Source organism: Pyxicephalus adspersus, chromosome 2, assembly GCF_032062135.1.
Source record: "Pyxicephalus adspersus chromosome 2, UCB_Pads_2.0, whole genome shotgun sequence".
NCBI lineage: Eukaryota > Metazoa > Chordata > Amphibia > Anura > Pyxicephalidae > Pyxicephalus > Pyxicephalus adspersus.
This window is the reverse complement of record NC_092859.1, coordinates 83909187-83919080: the sequence shown is the minus strand read 5'-3', so window position 1 is coordinate 83919080 and position 9894 is coordinate 83909187. Positions and strand designations below refer to the sequence as shown.

At 41.5% G+C, this 9894-nt stretch overlaps 1 protein-coding gene across 1 annotated transcript in view; it reads right to left on the bottom strand.

Annotated features, from left to right (window-relative positions):
• The window catches only part of PLXNC1 (plexin C1), a 67515-nt gene extending 57871 nt beyond the window's left edge, over positions 1 to 9644 (bottom strand). The window contains exons 1-3 of the mRNA XM_072399020.1: positions 8162 to 9644; positions 5652 to 5786; positions 3464 to 3598 (exon numbers count right to left, since the gene is read on the bottom strand). Coding sequence (XP_072255121.1) covers positions 3464 to 3598; positions 5652 to 5786; positions 8162 to 9085 — 1194 coding nt within the window. The 5' untranslated portion in view covers positions 9086 to 9644. The remainder of the gene's footprint in view (positions 1 to 3463; positions 3599 to 5651; positions 5787 to 8161) is intronic.
• Positions 9645 to 9894: the final 250 nt, after the last annotated feature.

The window sequence follows — 9894 nt, the reverse complement described above, 5'->3', positions numbered from 1 at the left end:
TCCCACTTGCTATCTATCTAAAAAGCCAGAACAATGCCTGTATTTCTCTAAAAAAAGATACAGATATTTTATTCTGATCCCACTTGCTATCTATCAAAAAAGCCAAAAAAATTCTGTCTTTCTCTCAAAAATATACAGATATTTTATTCTTATCTCACTTGCTATCTATCAAAACAGCCAGAAAAATGTCTGTATTTCTCTCAAAAAAATACAGATATTTTATTCTCATATTTGCTATTTACCAAAGAAACTGTTTGGTACAGGTGCATTTATTCCCGAATAAGTAAAAGATAAGCGATAGACGTAGGGGAAGGCGTGACGTTGGGCAACCTGCCACAACTGGCAGGGGGCATTCTCCCCGGGAGTCTGCCACTGTTGGACAGCAGCAGCAGCAAACTGTTGGAGGCAGCAGCACAAGTTGTCAAACAGGTATGAGATGTGTGCGGAGCACCAGTACGAGACTCTGCTCCCTTCCGTGACCTGATGGCCTGTGCCGAGCGTCCGTTGAATATACCAAGCAGGCATTACTTCACCCGCACAGCTGTTCCCAGTTTACATGCACATGTAATGGGTAACCTCTCCCAGGCATTGGCATTCTGGGTGTCTAGTCAAATCCACGTCACCATGGAAAGCTGGACAACCAGGCACGGAGTGGGACCTTACTTCCCCTTTACCGCTCACTGGGTGGTCTTGCGTAGCTCAGTGGGCAGTAGTCTGCAAGAGGCATTGCAGCACCTGGTATCCCCGCTGAGGGGTGTGGTAGGAAAGCATGGGCCACCCCAGTCCTCTCCCTCCTCCTCCTACTGCATTCCTTCTACTGGCAAACTCTCTCTTTTCAACACTCCTTCTGAAAGGCCAGCAGCTCAGGACACTGTGGTTAAGCAGGCACGCCACTAGGGCTCCCTCAAGCACACACATTGGCAGGCAGTGCTGAAACTGGTGTCCTTGGGGAGAAAAGTCACACCGCCAGAGAACTCTTGTCTGCTTTGCACAGAGGGGTTGAGGCTTGGCTGGCGCCCTACTGGCTCACAGCGGGGCCAACCTTGTGGCCGCGCTGTGCATGGGCTGCATAACATGTGTGCCCTGCTTTTCGCACTTACTGAACCTGGTGGTGCAGAAGTTCCTCCTCATTATGATGATGATGATGAGGGAGACCATGATGGGCCTGCTGGACAGGACCCGTCCAACCTGCATTTGTGCTGTCACTCCCCAGGCATTGTGGGGATGATGGAACAACAGAAACTGCTGTAGCTTGAACAGGAGGAGGTGGGTGATAAGAAGGAAGATTTTTTGGTGCCTACTGAGAGACAGGAGGAGGATGAGCCCAGGGAACCCTTCTTTCATATGTGTGTCCACATGCGATGCCTACGGAGGGACCCCGGCATTTGCAGCATCAAAAACTGGGATGATTACTGGCTGGCCACCCTTCTGGATCACCGCTACAAGATCAAAATTTCATAGTTTCTACCCAACCCGGCGCAAGAGAAAGAAAAAGTGACCCTCCTCAGTAGAATACTATACGACCGGCTGTGTGAGGAGTTCTGCGCACCACATTCCACACAGGGAGCTCAAACAGACACTGCCTCCACCGTATCCTCCTGTAGTGGCGGCAGCAGCATCAGCAGTAGTGGCAGCAGCAAGCTTCTTTTGTGCCCGGCATCCAGTGTTCTGTCCAAAAGAACTTTCAGTGCCGCTGTCGGAGTGGTAACAGACAACCGATCACGACTGTCGCCAGAAAATGTCAATAGCTTTTTTGAAAATGAATGAAAGGTGGGTTATTAACAACTCACTCCCCACTGCAGGTGTCACTGATTGACTAACAGAAGAACCACTAGGCCAACCAAAATGCCTCTGTGAACCCACTGTGAGTCTGTGGCTAGCTATCAGCAAACACCCTGTCAGCTGAGCCTGCCTCAGTTGAATTTTTCCGCTAGTTATCGCAACGTCCAGGGGTGGCATACTTCGTCAGTGTCATGCCTGCCTCTCTGCCAGCTAGCAATATACTTTACATTTCTGCTGCTTCTGGGAGGCCAACAAACTGCAGATGAAAACCCCCAGTACTGCCACACCATTGCCTTTGCCTCATTTTTCAGCTAAGTATTGTAAGATTGAGGGTTGGCATTCATGTCATCCACTTCATGATGCAAACTAGCAATATCGTCTACCTTCCTACCGCTTCTGGCACCACAGACCACAGCAACAGTGCTGGCCCACAAAACATCTTGGTATGGCCCATCTACATTTATTCACACATTTCCAATATTTGCATTACACACTTCGGGTTGGCATTGACAATGCACTACACCCAGCTCTAGATGCCAGTTACCAATGCCATCCACCCTCCGTCTCGGGGTCCACCGCCTCCCCGCGCTGCTGTTGCTGCTGCCGCCTAACAGTACTCCATTCACAAAAATTGTATTACACAGTTCTGGGTGTCATTGACGATGCACTACACCTAGCTCTAGATGCCAGTTACCAATGCGGTTCACGCTCCAACTAAGGGCCCACCGCCTCCTCCTCCTGCTGTTGCTGCTGCCACCTGCCCAGTGTTTCATTCACAGAAATGGTATTACACAGTTCTGGGTGTCATTAATGATGCACTACACCCAGTTCTAGATGCCAGTTACCAATGCGGTCCATGCTGCATCTCAGGGCCCACCCCCTCCTGCTGCTGCTGCCGCCTGTCAGTACTCCATTCACAAAAATTGTATTACACACTTCTGGGTGGCATTAACGATGCATTACACCCAGCACGAGATGCCAGTTACCAAAGCGGTCCCCACTCCGTCTTAGGGCCCTGCGCCTCCTCCTCATGCTGTTGCTGCTGCCGCCTGTCAGTACTCCATCCACTAAAATTGTACACCTCTGGGTGACAATTACGATGCACTACACCCAGCTCTCCATGACTCCTACCAAAGCGGTCTCCCTGGCGATAGCTGACCAGAGGCCACACACTGCTACTGCTCTCGCTTTGCCTGCCATTTTCTGGAAACCACTAAGTCTTTTTTAATTTTTGTATTTTTTCCTTGTTGCCACTGTTCTCTTACACTTACATAGCAAAATTAGTGGTTCTAGCATGTATAGGGGCTTTGCTATTAATGTTTAAAGTCATCCTATTTACTTTATTGTAATTCGCAAATTTTTGCGAACCCACTGAAAGTTTGAGGACATTTTCGGAAGACTGTCAGAGACCTTCTTGCTCATCCCTAGTGGTGCACCTCCGGTCCAATAGTTTCAATGGATCCAGAAACAAAGAAGCAGAACTGACATGTTCATTCTACTGTAATACATATTTAGTAATATCTAATTGTAGTCCTAAACAAATTAAAAATAACTATTTTGTATAATCTATTATAAAACAATCATTTTAAAAGTGTCAATTAGTTGTCTCAAAAGCTTAAAATTAAGTATGTAGAGCTCAGATACGTTTATGATAATATTGTAGAAAGCAGAAAGTACAAACCTCATTTACAGTGGCTACATACAAGTAAGATTTGTTAAGGGGATCCAGTTGCATTGTTCTGAAGACTGCAGCTTCTTTCTCAAAGTCATGAAAAATTTGTGGACACCTTGCTGTATAGTTTGAATCTAAAGTTACCTAAATTTGGAAAAAAAAAATAATAAATGTGTTGTCAATATGCAAAAATATTCTATTTGGCAGAAAGTTTTATTTTTTTGGTCATACACATTTATCTTTTCTTAACCAGGACTAAATGTGAGGGAGATTACATTTTGGTTGTCCCTGGAACAAGAATAAAGGAGGAATATTCCAATGGGGACTATTGTACCTTTTAAAACTAAAGGGGCTCAGATACAGGAAATACAAGATAATCTTTGCTTTTAAAAAATGACAGGGGTTTTGTTTGTGAAAGTTCTCATTCATCCAAGTCATTATATCTCTTGTGGTAGTTAGTAAAATTCAACTGGACCTATTTTTGTAATGTTGAAGGAATTTCCCCAATACATCTAAATTGCTTCTTTAGTCCTACCAGTATTGTGTTTTTTTCTACACTAGCAAAACTATAGAAACAGCTTGGATCGGCTGCAAACTGTCTTTATTAATACAAAAATAGGGCAGGTTTTTATGATTGGCAATTTTTGCAAAACTGAGATAGTTTTGTCTTGAGATATATACTGAGCAACCAAATTATTTAAACCATTGACTGGCACCTTTGAAAGGGTGGGCTAAATTAGGAAGAAAATGGGTCTGAACTAGTGAAAGTCATGGGGGCTCCACAGAAATGCAGTTGATCCAGGAATGCCTGATTTATTAAAGCTCTCCAAGGCTGAAGAGGATACACTTTCAACAGTGAAGCTGGGTGATCCAACAAACCTGGAGTAGATTTATTCAAAGTCATTTGCTATTTGCTAGTAAATATTTTGAATCCTTAACCAGATCGATTACAGGTTTGCTGGATCACCCAGCTTAGCTTCACTGTTGAAAGTGTATTCTTTCCACCCTTGTAGAGCTTTATTAAAGCAGGCCCAGTGTGTGAGAGGCAGTGCTATCCCGTCCTTGTTTGCTTTTTTGCTGTTATGGTGTTTATTTAAAAAAAAACTTGTGCAAACTTCTGTGAACTCACAAAGCTGTTCAGTGAATCCTAATATTACAGTTGTACCCCATGTGCTAACATGTTGGCATGAGAACAAAAACCAAAGAACTGAATTTGCTCTCTATTGTGGTATAAGTAGTAGAAGAGAACTGATAACAAAATGCAGTTAAAAACTATTTAGGAGACACATTTAGCAGGAGGAAGGTTCAGAGCAAGTTTCTGGATAGCTCAGTATACAGATGTGATGGTTGCTATGATTTCACTAAATGGGAGATAAGTAGAGAGTTGCCTACATACTAAAACGTACAGCATGTCTGTATAGTATAAGACTGTCCTTTCTCCTTCTTACAGTCCTCTTTCTAGTACAGTTATAGAATGCTGAACTGTGAAAGTAGAAGGGAGGTTTGTCTCTGTCTCCCCTACATTGATCCTCCTCCTCCCTTCTTTGATTGATCACTGAGATTATCAGAGACATTGGACTCCTCTTTTTGGCTCCTGAGGATAGATCTTTTGCTGCCCTTGTAATGACATCATAGGCAGGGGTGTAGTCATAAAAAAAGGGGGCACCCGCTCGCCCCACTACACCCCAGCCTGTGTCACTTAAAGGGGAAGTCACCGCCATCAGAGTGATGTCATGGTACCAGAACACGCCCACTCGCCCACTTCCCTGAGCTTGCAATTCAATAAGGGAGACGTGGTCCATGGCTCTGGCCAGTGCGCCCCCCCAGCAGGGTCCTTCTTCTGACCCCACGGGGGGGGGGAACCAGCCTGAGCTGTAGACCACCAAATTCTTTGTAAAAAAAGAGTGGGCCCACTCCCGAACAAAGTGCCCTACTCCCGCACCACTACACCCCTGATCATAGGTCTAAAAAGAGGGATTACACAGAATGAGGTCAAGGTAATAAAAAAATATCAAGGGTCACCACTCAGGGGAAAGAGGGGGATGTTTAAGGGTAAGTTTAAAGTAAAGACTAGAGTTCAGCTTTAAAACCTCTGGCTACTAGCCGAAGCTTTAATACTTATACATTCTTTCAAAAACAAAGAAATATTAGCATTAGATGCACTTTAATGTTATATTTGCAGTAACTATTATTTCACCTTAAGCAACTGCCCATTTCCAGTTCCAAGAAACAGAACCCATGTCTTCTGAACTTCCAGGAAAAATACGGCAGTCAAGTCTCGGTGGACTACCAGTGGTTTAGAATTTATTAGCAAGGGTTTATAATTGTTCACCTAAAGGCAAAAAAAAAAATTACAGAAAGTTAAAAGTGAATGAAAAGTATAAACAGACTAAATATAAATACATAATACAATTGTATTGTTAGTGCTATCTACAAAATTCTCTGCATAGCTAGGCTTTCAGGATTGTTTTCAGATAAAACCCTTACTCTTGCAAACAAGCTTTTATCATCAGCTGAATGCACATCTACGCAGGTGTTTGGATGGTAAAACGACCCTAGACGCTACATGGAGCTTCTGCACAAATGCTTGTATATGCCTAAAGCCTGAAAAAGCTTACACAAAAACAGACCCCTTTGTTTTCATTTAAACTAGTTTTTACAAAGCAATTTCAAGCTTTTGAAGGCTGTAAAAATGTTTACAAAATACTGCAAAAAGGGGGTCTGAAAATCTGCCAATATATAAATTATTTATTAATAAAGATTCAAAACAGCAATAACTCAATACATTAATCTGGAATAATATACACATTTATAATCATCTATCATTTGGGCTGTAGCCATAGGTTGGCTTAGGCCATATTTTTGGGTGTCTTTTTTGTTACTCAGTGCCTTTGTAATTGTTGGCCATTTGAGTTGTAGCCAGGGGTCAGAGTGTACTGATATACCCAGCTGGTCCTTTATTTTTTTTGGAGGAGGAGCATTGGGATTAACTGGTGCATGCTTGGAGAGGAGACAGAGAATTAGTGCAACATGATTATAGAGGAAAGATTTTATTTTGAGTATGGCTCTGAATCCACCCCATAATGTCCTACCACAGGCTGGCTTGCTCAGAGTTACACCATTGAATGCACCAGCACTAGCTGTAGAACTCCTAATGATATTTTTGCATAGCAATAGGTAAAATTAGTTTTAGTTTAGTTTCTGTGTTGACTGGCATATCCATATTTCGACTTGGAACCATTTCCACATGTCCACAGACTGTATTTGGCCACTGAAAAATACTCAGAAAATGCATTTTTAGGTTTGGACAGGGGTTTGAATCTGCATTTTTCCTATTTGGTGGCAATTCTATGTTCAGGGGCTTTGCAATTAACTAAAACCAGCAGGCATAGACACAAAGGAAAGTCAAACATTTTATGTGACATTTACCTTCTTTGTTTCAATTTAAGAAGTCTATTTTTCTAGTTAATATGGATATGACCTGGTTGAAATTTCTCCACGTTTTGGCACTCTATCCCTCACTTTGCCCTGCTTTTGCAATAGGGACCCAGGAAAACACCCTACTGTATGACAACAATGCATATACATTATTTACCTCATGGGGAGTGCGCACAGGGGGACACAAAGTACTCATTTGTTCTTTCTTTGTTACAAGTTCTGTGACCTGCAATGAGTAAATTTTCTTATCTCCAATTGCAGGTGTGCTTCCCGTGATCCATAAAAAAGGGGGATCCCCATTCAAAATTTTGTTATGGGGCCCAGTGATTTCTAGGTACACTATTAAGTGTACTCTGTCAAATTGTCTCTTCTATTTTTATTTGCCAATTGTTGCTTCAATTTTATTAGATAATATAAGTAACATTACTCTTTATATCACTCCTAGACATATAGAAGCATTTAATCCTTACAACGTGGGGCTGACTCCACAGCAAGGAAAAGTCACTAAAGTAAAAATAAAAAAAAACATTCATATTTGTTTTAATTTTTTAATCATAACTCTTTTCCCTCATTGTTCTAAAATGACTTTCATTAGCCCGTTTATTCTTTTCGTACAACTGCATATCCCTTATGTTCGTGGCTTTATTTCATACTCAAAATTTGTAGCCACCCCACTGAGCTGTAGAAAGCTGAGACGGGGTGTAAACACCCACATCAATGATACACATCATTTTTGATTCATCAAAGCTCTCCAAGGCTGGTGAAGATAAACTATCATGGGAGAACCTGGGTGAACCAGCACAGAAAACAAGGAATGTATAAGACATAAATGAAACATGACATTTTTGGCTTTTGACTTAAGTGACACTTTTAATAAGCTTCCAAAGTGACCTAACAAGTAAAATTAACTATATCAGTATTTTACTAATAGAGAGTCAGTAAATAATTTTGCCTTGAACATATACAATAATCCTTTGAACATATCAAAATATTGCAAATATCAAAAATTTCTAGCTTTACATGTTGGTGTCTATTATTATCATGTAGCACTAGGTTTTGCCACTTAAATTGTTTTATACAGTTAGATTCAGTTACCAATGGAATTACTTCTTATAGAAGAAATAAAGCTTTGAAATGGATATTTATAGATTTAGCAATAAAGATTCAAAAGCAGTTAACATTTACTAGTTATCTCTGTTTATGGCCTATAATCAAGTAAATTGTTCTTCAAGTATAAAACTATTGTAACATAGCACAGTTAATACTTACACAATCATCATTATCAACTTCAAAGTCTGTATAGATACATCCTGTCTCATCAAGTAAAGTGATGTTGTAGATACAAAGAGCGGTCCGGTCTGGAGATTCGATACCGGTTGTGCTAAAAATCCCAGCCCAGAAGAAACTTCCAGAACTGGCGAAGGCAAAAGAAGACAAAATCACCCCTCTGTGAGGCGCAGTCCCACATGTAAGATTGTACTGAGAACTTAATTGGAACTTTATATTGTCCTCATTGTAAACCAACAGTCTCCCTTCTGGTTTAATAGATGGATAATAGAGAAAGAAATATTTCCCCTTCCATTCAAATGCATCAACAAAGTTTAAGACTGGTGTCTGATGTTTGACATTAACTTCTGTCGGGATTCCAAATACGTCTCCACTGTACTTTCTTATTGCTATTATCCTTTTTTCCCTGGTAAGTGCTGCAGTCACCAAGTTGATCTCATTGGCTTTTTGTACAATGAATCCTGCAGCAGTATGTTTGGGGTTACAAGACACAATTTCAACACCGTATCCTTTAAGAAGAGTGAGGTTGTTGACACTGTACTGCCTGCAAGCCCCCAAATTTTTATTCCAGCAACCGAGCACAATATCATTATACACAAGTAAGATTTTGTTATAGAAACCTGGTGGCAAATCTTTCTCTGAGCAGACACTCTTTACATCGTCCAACTGTGGATCTCTTACTGCCAGATTGTGAAGTGTATGATTGAAGAGATACAATCTGTTTTCTGTGGCTACCACCACATGATGTCTCCCAGTAGCAATGTTATGAATAGGATGAGTGAATGTAAAAGATTCTTTGCTGAGTACAAGATCCGTTGCTATAAATCTGATGAGAAAACACAGCAGAGTACTGGCAGAAAAAGACTTGGGCATCTTGATGCTGTGGTCCTCCCGCACATGGCCCATAGATGACTGGTGTGATATGTTTGCAGCTGTCCTTTGCAAAGCAGGAATTCAACACTTTAAATGACAAAATGTGTTTAGAGCTTAGTTCCCGTTTTATTGCAACTTCCTGAACTCCTAAAAGTGAAGCAACAGCTAAAATGTGCTGACATGTCCGTTTTATGTTGTAGCCTGTTGCTAACTAGGTAAAAAAAAACAAAAAAACAAAAACTGTTTAACAGTTTAAGAAAAAGTAGAAAGTGTTTTTTTTTCTTTACCAGAATTTGCATTCCGTACTCGCCTGTAACCATAGTTCCTCTGCAACTTAATTATAATTGTAGACACAGTTTTTACTTTTTAAAGTAAAATATATATAGAGAACTCTCTTCCCAAATATTAACTTTAGGATCAGTACAAAGGAAAGGAGGGTAACTTCCAGGGGTGCATAACTGCTCCAGTGTGACACCGATGTGAATGGTGAGCAAGACCCCCCGTGAGAAGAGAAGAAGGGGGGAACTGGAATCCCCGAGGAGTGACCCTCTTCCTCCGCCTTGGTGGCTTTTACTACCTTTTGCAAGCCAATGTTCTAACAAATAAAACTACCCGTGAAATAAATCTACCAGGGGCGTGGTAAGTTCCAAGAGGTGTGTACAAATGGGCGTGTACAATGACGTCATCGTCAGGAAAGTTTGACGGCTGTGTTTGTGTAATGAATGCTGCATGTCATGTACTGCAACCTTACATCTCTCCCAGTACAAACCTCCTGATCTCCTAAACAGTATGTCCTACTGACTTGGAATTTTCAGGGTACACAGGGGACCCTCATAGCTAGC